The sequence below is a fragment of the Mustela lutreola genome, chromosome 11 (assembly GCF_030435805.1).
Source record: "Mustela lutreola isolate mMusLut2 chromosome 11, mMusLut2.pri, whole genome shotgun sequence".
Lineage (NCBI taxonomy): Eukaryota > Metazoa > Chordata > Mammalia > Carnivora > Mustelidae > Mustela > Mustela lutreola.
In genome coordinates, this window is record NC_081300.1 from 69,111,055 (window position 1) to 69,125,187 (window position 14,133).

At 50.5% G+C, this 14,133-nt stretch overlaps 1 protein-coding gene across 6 annotated transcripts in view; it reads right to left on the reverse strand.

Moving 5' to 3' along the window:
* The window catches only part of OSBP2 (oxysterol binding protein 2), a 161,109-nt gene that overhangs the window by 64,566 nt on the left and 82,410 nt on the right, over positions 1-14,133 (reverse strand). The window contains exon 1 of one of the 6 annotated variants that reach the window (XM_059140109.1): positions 2,145-2,312. The exons of 4 other annotated variants lie outside the window; for them this stretch is intronic. In XM_059140109.1, coding sequence (XP_058996092.1) covers positions 2,145-2,223 — 79 coding nt within the window. In that variant the 5' untranslated portion in view covers positions 2,224-2,312. Of the gene's footprint in view, positions 1-2,144; positions 2,313-14,133 lie in introns of those variants that run through there. One more of the 6 variants, XM_059140110.1, reaches the window with a different exon arrangement.

Sequence of the window (14,133 nt, forward strand, 5' to 3'; positions counted from 1 at the left end):
CCTCGAGGCACCCCCCTCCCAGAACAACCTGCTCACCAGTCCTCCCGAAGGCCTCATCTCGGCTTTCCTCACTCTGCTCTTTGTAGCTGGCCAGAATCATCGTGCCCGCAGAAATGTTCTGTTTGGCCTCGCGGGGCACCAGAGGGGCACCCTCTGCAGTCTGCCTCTGGGACATCTGACACTGGGGCTGAACCGTGGCTGCTCTTGACTGTGGTGCCAGCTCCTGGGCTGTGGGAGAAGGCACCCACTGCTCCAGGCCCTGTGCTAAGCACCATGCCCACCACCCCTCACAATATCCTCAGCTCCTCGTCCCCAGAACCCATTGTGGAGAGTGGAACAGTCACAAGAAGGGTAAGACAGAACGCCTAGCCTGGAGAGGTCTAGTAATCAAAGAGGTTACTATGTCATCAGCCCTGAGGTGCAGAGGTTTGAACTTCCGGACAAAAATGAACACTCGAAGTGTCTTGATGGCTCAGTCAGTTAGGCATCTGACTCTTGGTTTCGGCTCAGGTCTTAATTTCATGGTTGTGGAATTGAGCCCCATGATAAGCTCTGCGCTCGCTCCGTGGGGAGCCTGCTTCAGATTCTTTCTCCCTCTCGCTCTGCCCCTCCCTGCTCTGGCATGCACGTACTCTCTCTCTCTCTCTCTCTCAAATACATAAATAAAACCTTGCCCCGCCAAGTGAGCATCCTCTCACAACCAAGCAGAAAGCAAGTGGATACCAGGCCCAATGCTACCTGCCAGCAGCAAATGTTCTAGAGAATGGCAACCAAGAAAATCATCAGGCAGGCCAATAGAAGAAAAATTAACACCTAACCATACATTCTTTTTTTCTTTTCAGATTAACTCCAAATTCACCCTCAGAATAAATTCGGCAAAAACGTTAACAGGAACATTTAGACTTTTCATTAAGAGCATAATCGCATTAGAAAGGGCTCTCCATCTAAAATTAAACTTGGAAATCAAAATCAATCTAAAACCAGAAGACATACTTTATATAAAATTCACTGTCGGTTTCTGTAAAGCATTCTCAAGACAGGACCACAGGATCAGCTCCCACGAAAAGAAATCTCAAATGTTTGAAATTACAAACACCCTGAGACTTCAGATGGTGTTTTCAGGAGGACATGCATGATTAAACCTGACTCCAGAGCTGAGGCCTGGAGTTCACAACTTGGAAGATGTCTGCCCTACACCAGGCCTCATGAAGCCGTTAGTGTGACCAGTCAGCAAAATTAATTACAAGGCTTGTTACAGATAAGAGGGAGTTAATTCCTAAAAGGAGCTCTTTCTAATGAATTTCGTGTTAAGCAAATTTAACTGCATCTGTATCTTCTAGGTCTACAGAGTCGAAGAATCCTATTTGTTCCCCAGAGTCTCAAACTCTAACAGAAACAATAAGGTAAACTGCAAGTTTCACTCATGCAAAATCTCCAATAATGCAAATTTCAAGCATCAGGAATTGCAGGCAGAAACTTAAACGGTTTGCAAGATTTCAACCTTAACAACAGCTGCTGAGGAAGGAAGGCTCTTAGGCGCATGCCTGCCTAGCCCCCTTGTTCAGCCCCTTGTGGAGACCACCGCCTGGGGGTGCAACCTCAAGGCAGGTCCTTGCTTAAACCCAGGCGGCCACTTACACTGAATCTCCTGATCTGTCACAGCTTGTTCAAAGGGCAAAGAGTAGTTGGTTGGGTCATGCACTGAGCACAGCTGCCCCAACGGTGGTGGGGGCGGGGAGGGGGGGCAGGACGAGGTTCTTGTGGACAGAGCAGCAATTCTGCCAGTGTCCCAAGCCAACTCTGGGGAGGGAAGGATAGGTGGGTGGATTAAACAGGTACCTCCTCTTCCCGCCCCTTATTTCCAGAAAGCTCTGGATTATATTTTGTTTCCTTTTTGCAGGGGTTAATCAGAGATGGGTCTCTAGCCACAGCCCTCTCTCCAAAATGCCCCGCGCCAGATGCGAGTCCGGAGAGCACACGCTGGCGGGGTACCGGGACAGGGGTTTCCCGAGGCTCCCCGCGCTCCCCACGCCGCGAGGGAGTGACATCAGAGGCTCGCTTGGACTGATCATGCAGCAAGCCCAGCTCCCGGCGAACAGGCGCAGGGGAACTCGGCCTCTGGGCGGAAGCCGGGCAGCACTAACCCTTCTTAAATTTATTCAGGCAGCCGGAGCTGCAGAAGGAGCGCACGGAGGCCGACTCCCAGCAGCCGCGTCCCTTCATTCCCGCGGCGGGGCGGCCTCCGAGCAGCCGGACGCTACATGGCGCCGGGCCCAGGGTCTCCCACGGTCGCGCGCACAGCTCGGCGGGCCTCCCGGCGGAGGCGGCGGGTGCTAGTGGTCCCGGCGCCGCGTTACCACAATGCACCACTGCTGCCGGCCCGCCAGGTGCACGAGCCCGTTAACTCCGTCGGCGCCACGGGAGCCTAGCGGAGCTCGAGTTGCGGCCGCCCCCTCTCTTCTCTCAGGAGGGCTGCCCTCATCGGCACGCTCCTTGCTTGTCCGTGAGACCCCCAGGGGACCCAGGTGGGACCCAGGTGTCCGGCGGGCTCCTCAGTTAAACGTCACATGTTAACGACAAAATGAGAGCGATGGTGTCGCCTCCTGCAGTAGCGGGATTGGCGGTGCTTTATTTCAAAGGGAAAGATGCCCTTGAGAGCTAAGTGGCACGTGGGAAATGGGGTTGGCCCAGAGCCTGACGATGATTCCAGGAAATCGGGGTCACCTCTGAGCCCTGGTTACCCTCTGATTCCCCTGTGGCGCCTCTTGTGCCCGGTGCACCTGTGTCTGAGCGCCCGCTGACACCTGTACACCGTCCTGGAAGGAGGCAAGGAGCGGGGCCCCAGGGAGTCCAGCTACCACTGCTCCCACAGGACTGCTGGCACCTGGGGACCAACCTCTGTCTCTGCCAGACCTCTCTGAGCACAGTTTACCTGTCCAGCTGCCTGCAGGAGTTCTCCGCGGTATGTGTGATGGGCATCACGTCCCAGCTGTCCGAATCTGAGCTCCCAATGGCCCCCTAGACCTCTGTCCTTACCCTTCCCCCAGTCATCCCCACTTCAGCTAAGGAGCAGCACGGACCTTCCAGTTGCTCAGGACAGAAACCTGGAGACCCTTACTCCCAAGTCTCTTAGACCCACCTCCTGCTGGTCAGCACACCATGACAAGTTCTACTAGAACACAACCAGGATCCCATCTCTTCCCACCACCCCCAAGCTGCCACCCAGGCCGGACCCAGCATCATCTTCCTTGTGGACTCTGCTAGAACCTCCCAGCAGGTCTCCGGCTGCCACCCCGCCCTGCCCCGACCCCCCGCCATGGCTTACACTTCATACAACAGCCAAGAGATCCTACTCTCAGACTCTGTCATACATCCACTCAGTGGTCTCTAAGCCCCCACAGGCATACCCATCCTGTTCCCCTTTCTCCCTCGGCTCCAGCCACACTCACAACTTGGGTTGCACACACACCTGCTGGAAGACAGTCCAAACCCGGGCTGGTCCTGCTTCTTGGCCCTGGCCCCCACCTTCCTCCGCCCTGTTCAGGTCTTGTTTTCCCCACTGGCTGACAAACTCTGGGCCCTGGGATGAGGCTTTGGGCCCTGCTCCATCCCTGACAAAGCCCTCCCCAACACCACCTCTTCACAGTTCAGTCAAGGGAATTTATCAAATGTAATCTATTGAAACTGAATCAAGTTTCACCAATTTAAAGGTTTTCAAATATACCATGAAGCTCCTATTAAAATAAACTCAGGGAAGGTGCTGCTGGGTCAATAATTCCCTCTAGGCCTTTGAAGCGACTGAGTATTTCCTCCACCTAGGGAATTAATCTAGAGCAATTGGGTTAGATTTACTGGCCCAGGGGATGTAAGGCATTTAGCCACTCTGGGCCTTGATTTTTTACTACAAAATGAAGAGCATAATAATAATGCAAATAGCAACCAGTGGAGTGCTGACTCAATGCCAAGTGCTGGGCTAAGCTTTACCCACATTTCTTGCAGTGCCTCATCTAATCCCCACCAGATAGCCTCTGGTAAGTTCCACCAACATCCTCTTTTATAGACAAGCAAACTAAGGCTCTGAGGTAAACGGACTTGCCTAGGGTCACCTGGCTTGGACCTAGCCCCTTCTGTCTGACCTTGGAGACAGACTCTGAACCACGTCCTGTGGGGCCCCTTAAGCACAATACTGCTCCCCAAGCTCCCAGAGGCCTCATAAGGAAAAGGGGGGTGAGACCGGAAATGTGACCTGAGTGCTCTGGGAAATGTTTATAAACACACAGGCAATTTTTAAAGGATTTGCACATGGAAGAATAATCCAACCCAGGATATTTAACCAGCCACTCTGAACATCACGGACTCTGGAAGCTGGAAGCATCTTTTGAATGCGGAGCTGTGCCCTCCATCTCACAGCAGAGCAGGGGAGGGCAGAGCAGCTGAGAACCTTTACGCCCATCCTCACAGTGAATGGATGCTGGACTCTCAGCCCCTGCTTCCTTGGTCCCCTTCCCCTCACCTGCAGCTGCAAAGAGGAAGAGCTGGGAACAACACACACCCAGGGAGGAAATGAAAATAGTGAAGAGAAACAGGAAAGGAAAGTCATGCGGTATTACAAAGGCAAACACACATGTTTTCTTCTTTTCTCCATAATTGTTTCATGCTATAACTCACATCAAACAAGTATGAGGCCCTGCTCACGTGGAATTCTTCAAAAATCTACTATCTGGCTTCGCAAGCAGCCGAAGAGTGCCAATTTGTCCTTAAAGGAGAGGACACATTACCTGAAATGTCTTAGTTGACCCAGCAGCGGGATCACCAAGAGAGAGCATCAGATGACCGACAGGTAGTTCCAGCAGCTCTCCTGGCTACCCTGAGGCCTGTCAAAGTTTCCTTCCTGCCCCTGTGTGTGACAGTGAGGCTGAAACCCAGCCTGCTCCTGTCCCCCATCCTGAACAGCTCCAAGTGGACAGCCTCCAACACCCTACACATGATATCCTAAAATCAAATGAACTAACTCTGTGACCTTCCTGAGATCCACTCACCCCAAATACCCTGCAGTGACAATCCTGGAGGTAACTGCAACCCTCCCTCTAGGCTATAGCTGACCCTACATCAAGGCCACTGTCTTTGGTCACTTCTGAGTTTTTGGATTCCCCTCAGGTCTATGGTGACATTTTCCTTGTCACATCCTCTCTGGGCAGCAGCAGCAGCAGCTGCTGCTGCTGCTGCTACAACAGCCTCCCTAGAGGCTGGCCTCCCCACTTCCACTTGCTACCAAAACATTGTTATGCAGGCTCTGCTTCCAGGATGTTCCCTGTTTTGCTCATTAATATGGTATGCGCAGACACTCAACTAAGATTTACACAGGCACGCATGTGTGGGGTAACTGGGTGTATGGCCACCCATCCCAGTCCTGGAGGCAACAGAGAATCAGGTCCCGGGAAACTGTTATGAGGCATCAGGTGGAGTGGGGGAACATAGCTCAGAACCACAAACACACGTCCACACCTTCCAGCCCAGATGGTGGGCCCCCGGGGATTCATCACAAATGAACGATGGGAAAGGAACACAAAACTCTGCATCCAGTGCCATTTGTTGCAAAAACTGGGACGCAACCTAAGACCCTAACAGCAGGCAAATGCTTATTTCAACAACTTCACAGAATATCACAGAGCCATCAGACTCATGTACGTGATGACTCTGCAGAAATAAGAAACTGTGCTTAAAAAGAAAATGCTGAGGAAGAAGACAAAACATGTAATATATTTATAATTGTGGGGAAACTATCCATACCCGGAAATGTTAAAATACTAGAATCACAGGTGAATTTCTTCCAGTCTGGGCTCCCAGAATGCCTCGGGCTTCTTTCTTTCCTGGGACCTAACTTGCCCTGGGGTGGGAGTTCCTATTAACTTGTCCATCTCCCACACAGACAGCAAACTCCTCAAAGGCAGAGAGTGTGTTCTTTTCTTACTGCTCCCAGTCTCTCGGGTGGCCCAGCATATGGTAGGCACAGAATGAATGAATGAGCACGGGAATAAACAGATAAATTAACTCATTGATAAACTGATCAATGAAAGCCACTTTTCCAGGAGCCCTATTTGGCCCAACCTACAAAACCCACACCACCTTCTTACCTTCCCAAGCTTCCTGTCACCACCCCACAACCCCTCACAGATGGCATTTCTTGGCACACCACCACGCAGCCCCTTCCCCTCTGCACCTCTGCCCTTGACCAGACTTTGACTGGACCACACAGAGGTGAACACAGACTGGGGAGGTCCACAAGGGCAAGATCTAATGGTGGCTTCCTGACCTGAGTTGGCCTTCCACTGCTGTGGGTCTGAGAGACATTTGGTGGGCCCTCTGGGCCTCAGGCTCATCACTAATGAGGGGCTCAGGCCCACAGCAGAAAAGGTACTGACGTCTGTGGTGTCTGGATGTCTGCAGGACATACAAGTTCCTTGTGCAGTTACCTTAAGAATGAAGCCCTTTAAAACATCAGCATTCTAAGAATAGCCACGCATAGATGCTGACTGCTATCATTAATAAATCAGTGTGCATCAAAGCCAAAGAATTAATTTGAAAGCAATTTATGATAATATGTTGCTAGGCAATTAAAATAAACTTCCGAGGGGGAAAAATTTTCAATTTATTGTTGATTATTTCAGATCAGATAGATGGAATAGGGGAGTTTGAAAAATGGCAAACACGAGACAGATTTCACTGGGGATGATACCTGGCCTGACTCTGCCAGCATGTGCCTTCTGCTACCGGGAACTGCCCCAAAGGTCCCCAACCTGGGAGCTGAGTCTGGTGGGCTTTGTTCTAGAGTGAGCCAGGGGCTACACTATAGCTCTGCACATGTGTTTGGAAGGAGAGGCCTGCCTGAGGATCTGCCAGGTCGCCTAGAGGACCCCATGGAGAACTGGGGTCAGGTCCCAGCAGGCAGCTCTGAAGATGCTGGCCTCTTCTTAGCCCTTTCTGTTCCCAGAAGTGGCTGACCCAGCTGGCCCATTCAATCACTTCTACTAGTTATTGACCAAAAGGCCTTTTGCTTGTTGACGGCCTAAATGTCACTTCGACTAACAAATCCCTCACAAGGTGAGAGAGCTGGGATTCCCAAGGGATTACTACCCATTTATTTGTCTGGTCTTCAAGTATTCCTTTTTTTAAAATTTTCTTTTTTTTTTTTTTTAAAGATTTTTCTTTATTTATTTAACAGACAGAGATCACAAGTAGGCAGAGAGGCAGGCAGAAGAGAGGCAGGCAGGGAGAGGGGGAAGCAGGCTCCCTGCTGTGCAGAGAGCCCGATGCGGGGCTCGATCCCAGGACCCTGAGATCATGACCTGAGGCGAAGGCAGAGGCTTAACCCACTGAGCCACCCAGGCACCCCTAAAAAATTTCTTTTAAAGAAAGTGACAACAGAAACCATTGAAAGTACAGATCTACTGCAGAATGTTCCTCCTCTTTTCTTGGCCATTAAAAAAATACAAATTAAAGCCTTGAGGTAGGTACCCTTTTAAGTATATTAAAATGGCCCCAAATGCATTTAATTATTAACACCAAATGCAAGTGAGATGACAGAGAAGCTGGCATACTCATTCATTGTTGGTGACACAGAACATCGGTACACTCATTCCAGAAAGAGATTTTACAGCTCATCGAGGTGCTGTGATGATGTTGCTTCCCTTAACTCAGTAATCTGACTCCTGGGAATTTTCCCTCAGGAAATAATTCAAGAGATGCTAAGAGCATTCAGTCCAAGGACACTCATTGCATCATTATCGGTAATGGCATAAAGGGGAACCTCAGATGCACAAAAATCAGAAGATAATTCAAAACATTAGAGTGCCTCAGCATGGTGGAATAGTACACAGTCATTAAAATGATCATTATAAAGATAGAGAGACTTGGGGCGCCTGGGTGGCTCAGTGGGTTAAGCCGCTGCCTTCGGCTCAGGTCGTGATCCCGGGGTCCTGGGATCGAGCCCCGCATCGGGCTCTCTGCTCAGCAGGGAGCCTGCTTCCTCCTCTCTCTCTGCCTGCCTCTCTGCCTGCTTGTGATCTCTCTCTGTCAAATAAATAAATAAAATCTTTTAAAAAAAAAAAAAAAAAAAAAAAAAGATAGAGAGACTGTTAGTTATAATGTGGGGTGAAAAAGACAGAGCCCGAAGGCCAGGTGTAATATGGCCGAAGATGTGAGACACGGGCGTATGTGCAGGGTGGAGAAGAGAAGGTAACGAGCAAAATCAAAAAACAGTTTTGCGAGGCTGTGGGATTATTGGGGAGTTACGAATATTCCAAATGCTCTTTATCTTACTTTTTCCGCACACTTTCCCACATATTTCCCACTTCGTCCACATATATATTCCATGTATTTTTCCACAATAACAACAAAAATTGAGCAAGATACATTCAGTCAAACGGATTATTTCAAACCCATTCCCAAGGGGCCCAAGGAAGTACAGAAGAGTCAGCTGGGAGTAAGGGCTCTGCCTCTGTGAGGCAATGGGATGGCAGGAGAACAGGAGGGGACCAGTGAACGGGAGGTCAGGGCAGTGGAGCCAAAGCAGCATCAGATGTGTGGGTCTGAGCACAGAGCTGCAACCCGCTCCCTGGGTGACAGAAAGCAAGTCCAGGAGCCTCTCTGACCCTGATTCTCATCCAGGCACAGGACTGTCTCCCTTAGGGGCTGAATTGTGTCCCCTCCCTGCCTCCAAATTCGTATGTGGAGGTTCAAACCCCCAGTGACACAGAATATGACAATATTCGGAGACAGAGCCTTTGAAGAGGTGACTAAGGTAAAATGAGGCCCCTGTTCCATATGACTGGTGTCTTTACAAGAGAAGGAGGGAAGGACATAGACACACGCAGACTAAGGGATGACTACTGAGGAGAACATGAGAAGGCAACTACGTATGAGCCAAGGAGAGAGGCCTCAGAAGAAACCAAACTTGAGACACCGCAATCTCAGAACTGTGAGAAAGCACATTTCTGGGGCACCTGGGTGGCTCAGTCAGTTAAGTGGCTGCCTTCAGCTCAGGTTGTTGATCCTGGGGTCCTGGGATCGAGCAAATTGGGCTCCCTGCTCTACGGAGACCCTGCTTCTCCTTCTGCCTCTGTCCCTCTCTCTCTGTCTCTCATGAATAAATAAATAAAATCTTTAAAAAAAAAAAAAAGAAGAAAGAAGATGCATTTCTGTTGCTTAAGCCACCCAGTCTCCAGTATTTTGGGGCAGCTCCAGCAAACAAATATACCTCCCTTTGCAGAGCCCCAAAGACAACATCACTGGCACAGGGCAGGCACCCAAAAGACATCTGGGAAAAGTGAACCAGGTCAGAGGCAGGGGTTTGGCGCCCTAAAAACCACTGCCCCAGACAAGGCCTGTGCTGGGAGACTGGGTCTCAGTGTCCATCAATGAGTTAGTTTCACTGTGAAGTTCAGAACGACTATGAAGTCCTGCAAGACAGCCTCTCCTGTGGTTCCCATGGCAGCTAGGATGAGGTTGGGAAGGACAGACAGCGCTGTACATAGCTGGCAAAATGAGATTTTAGTGAAGTTGAGGGTTTTTTTGCAAAGTCAAAGAGCAAGCACAGACCAAGAAGGGTCACTACTACAACATCTTAAGCCTCCAAACTCCACTTCTCCCCACTAAGAAATAAGGCTCCGATTGATTGATCCTACAACGTGAATGTTTAGAAAGTCCATAGTACCATAGCTACCATAAATCGAGTTAAAAGATAAGCAGCACAGAAAATGCTTGGAAAATAAACAACGGACAAAGGAGAGATCACTGCAACTCACCATGAGCTCCTACAAATCAGCATAAAAGCACAAGTATCTAAATGGTAAAATGGCAATAAATACGAACATACAAGTCACAAAATGTGCATGATCAGTCAACAAACAGAAGTATACTCAGTCTCTACTGGTAATAAAGGAAAGGCAAAATAGAGCAAAGAAATGCCTTGTCATTCACCCATCAGAGCAACAAAGCATAACAAGAATGATGGGGTAGTTTCCATTGACAATCCACTCTACCGGGAGATATAAATTTATGCCCTGTTTTTGACTGACGATTTGATAGTGTCTATGGCTATCCATCACGGGTATCCTCCTCTAGTCTAGCAATTCTACTCCTAGGAATCTATACACACGTGCATTATTTTGCACGCACAAGCAGGACCACTACAGCACTCTGTTAAATAAAAATGTGAAGAACCTAACCATCCCTCGAGAGGGAAATGATTAAATAAATTATGATACACTTTAAAATTCTATGCCATTATTTTTAAAATGAGCTAAGTCTATTTGTGTCGACATGTAAAGATCTCTAAAATATATTCGTAAGGGAAAAAGCAAGCTGCTTATCGATATCCACGATACGATCTCATTTCCATATATGTAAGTGCGTGTGGGGGTGTGTGTGTACTTACATGGCTTTGTAAAAGCATGGGGAAAGATCTGGAAAAGTATCACTGCTAACCAATGGGTGTGTACGTTTCCTAGGAGGGAGGTAATGAAAGATGACTGAATCTTACGTCCTATATTTTAGAGTCTTTAAAATACTTTACAAGTGTGCATTTCCCAACAAATGCCATCTCTCAACAAATTATAGTTGGTAAGAGTGTGCCGGGATCAGCTCCTGCTCATGTTGAAACCTGAGACCCTACCAAAGGCTCTCTAATGGTGGAAGGTCAGGCAAGAAGGCAGGTGAATAATGAGGGAGTTGGAGGGCAGGAGAGGCCAGAGGTCACATCAGAGAAGCCACCACACATCAGGGCACACAAACCAACCTGGCAAGCAGCAATCAGAGAGGGGCTGGATCATTTGACGCACCCGTGGCACAATCCCCATGAGGCGGAGGAGCAGAGCCGCCCATGGTGACGGGCCCTGCAAAGAACGGACATAGCTGCAACCAGGTGCAGGCTTAGGCACCTGTCACTCGGCCAGGCGGCGGCCTCACCCCACCCTCAGCCACCAGGCTGTTGGCAGATGCTCAAGGCCAGGGGTACCAGTGACCTTGAGAGTAGCGGAGGTGGCTCAGGGGCGAGGCTCAGGACAGGTCACCACATGGATGTCCAGACATCCACCTGCGCTCACCTCACCAGGCTGCTCTGGGTGGCAGTGTCCAGAGAGGTGTCGGGAGAAGTGCCAGAAAAAGGAGAGAGGATGTTAGAGGCATGTGTCAACCAAAGACACAGGGAAGAAGTGACAGATACACGGCTGTTCTAAAGAGTCATCCTGAAACGCAGCAGCCCCATGGGATGCCCTCTCTGGTGCCCTCACTGTGGCAGGCATGAGTCATGCCAATGGCCTCTTCCTGAAACTCCCTGCTTCCCAGCCCTGTAGCCACAACCCCCGCTGTCCTCCGACCTCCTCTCTCGTGGCTCCCAGGCCCGAGTCAGTCCTCACTCCCATGTTCTTCCCACTCCCTGCTGGATGGGGCACAAGTGATGGTGCCCTTGCCCATGGCTCGTTGTCCAGTCTCCCTGTTCATGTTTCCCCCTCTGTACCATTGCTGTGGCCCTCCCCTTCAAGCTCCAGATCTCCAAGACCACCAGAAGTCCCCCACATCAACCTGTCCCCCGCTGAGACCAGTATCCCTCCTCTGCTCCCTCATGACCCCCTTTCCCCCTCCAGACAATTCTTTCTGCCCACAGGCACCAGGCTGGAGACCTGAGGGCCAGCTTTATGGTTTCTCCCTCCCCTTGGGTCCCTACATGCAACGCATCCCCAAGTTGTAAGGATGCTAACTTCAAAATAGTTTGCAAACCCATACCCTATTCTCCACCTGGGGGAGTAAGCCACCCACCCGCTCACTTCCAAGGTCTCAGCTTCCACATTTATCCCTTCCGATCCTTCCTTCAAGCTGCCATATGGACAATTTACTGAAAATACACCACCTGCTCTCTGTCACTTCCCTTCCATGGCTCCCTGATACCCACAGCAGCAAGCTCAAGTTCAAACTCCATAGCCCACCAGGAGCTAAGCCTTGTGGGCCTCAGCAATTCCCCATTTCTTACTCCTTAGCTTCACCTTTGCTCCTCCTAGCCCTGCCTTTGTTCACCTGGCTGAGATCCCCTGTCTTTCCTTCCTTCCGCCAGCTCCTGTCATCTCTGGATACCGGGTGTGGGCCCCTCCCTGCACGAGCCTTACTTGACAGCTGCCACCTCAGAGAGGGGATGCAAGACTATTTGGAGAAGGGCCCTTCCTCAGGGTTCTCATCACACCCTTACCCATTGCTTGCTGCACTCATCACACTGACTCGTATGGCTCTTGTCTGTCCCCCTGCAAATAAGTGGTCAGTGCCTTGGGGCTGGGAAGGGGGTGCACTCGCTGTATCAGTTTCCTAGGGCCACACAAACTGGATGGCTTCCAGTAGCAGTAATTTATTCTCTCACAATTCTGGAAGCTAGGTGTTGATAGGGCCATGCTCCCTCTGAAGTCTGAGGGAAGGATCTTTCCTTGCCTCTTTTAGTTTCTGGTGGTCCCAGGTATTCTTTGGCTTGGGGTAGCATAAGTGGGGTCTCTGCCTCCATCTTCACATGGCCCTCCCCTTCGTGTCTGTGTCTGAGTCCGGATTTCCCTCACTTTAGAAGGACATCCATCATATTGGATTAGGGACTACACTCATGACCCTATCTTAACTTGATGACATCTGCAAAGACCCTATTTCCAGTCATATTCATAAGTACTAAGGGGTTGGGTCTTTAATGTAGCTTTTGGGGGGACAAAATACAACCCATTGCCCTCACTTTGGCATCGTTATTGCCCAGAACTGCTCAGGGATGAATGAGTCGGGGTGCTCTGGGTCTAGGCAGCGGAGGAACAGTCAAAGGAGGAAGGCATCTTGAAGGAGGTGGCTCTGAAGCCGGGCCTCAGGAGGTGGGAGAGGGAAGGGACATGACCATGAGAAAAGAGGAAGACCTCATTAGAGAGGAGGGAGAGGCGGGCTGCACGAGAGGCCTCGGCTCTGTGCTTTAAACTGCTGGGAGCTAGGTCAGCCTGCAGAAAGGCTTTTCAGGCCGGGCTGAGGCATCTGCTCTGGTTCTGTGAGGCAGTAGGGGGCCAGGGCAGTAGGGAGCCAGGGAACGTTCATCAGGAAAGCAGTGACAAGAGCAGAACCAGTGTTCCTGAAAGATGAAACTGCCCAAGGCATAGAGGGGCGAGTCTAAAAGGAGCCTCCCAGTGCAGGGAGCCCCAATAATGAGGGCAGTGGCAGCACGGCAAGGAGAGAATCCAGAGAAAATGCGACAGAATGGACGGGGCATGACCTCAGGCAGCAAGGAGAGGAAGGAGTTGAAGCCTGCAGGGGCTTGGGGTTCAGGGGCCAGTGACTGAAAAGAGCAGCCCAGGGAGAGCAGCCTGCCTGCAGGAGCGGCGATCAGTTTAGCCTCATGAAATGCTGTTTAATTTAAAAAGCCAGCTCACGCATGCACTCATTAAGTAACCACTGAGGAGGGGCATGTGTGCAAAGCGGCTATAAGAGTCCACGCGCCTCGTAAATAATTCAAGTTTATGGGCAACAAACACGTCTTTTTCTATCAACGCCTGGTACCCAAGCTGTTAGCAGCAGGCGTTTTGGAAGAAAGGTCTCAAGGCAAGGGAACTGGAAACTCAATGGAATCACCTTTAAATTACCTCATCACCTCGGGGAAATGGAAATCAATGCAGTCTGCAAAAGGCTACCTACCCTACCGTCTGCCAGCATAGGCCAGATGGAGCTAGTTCCCAGGTGGGTGAGCCAGGGGCAGAGGGAGTTGTCTGCCTCGGGGCATCTCTGGGATCAGCAGAGGTCCGGGGACTTAAGCTGCCCTTTCTGATGGAGCCACCAACTTCCAACCATCCCAGACATCCTAGAGAGGCTCTGAGGAGACACAGCCTTAGGAGACGCTCTTGCCTTGGGTGATGGAATAAAGACCCTGCCCTCCAATCCCCCTATCTTCATGAGGGCCTCAGGCTCTTCATTATCAGGAAAGGCTGGCCTCATTTATTTCCTAAGGGCCCTTCTACCTTCCAAAGCTCTGCTTACTGCTGCGGCTGCTGTCCTGGCTGCCTGATCACAAACAAGCATCATCCCTAGTCGAGGATGGGAAGACCCAGCAATCCTGAAAGGGAGGGTCTCAGACAC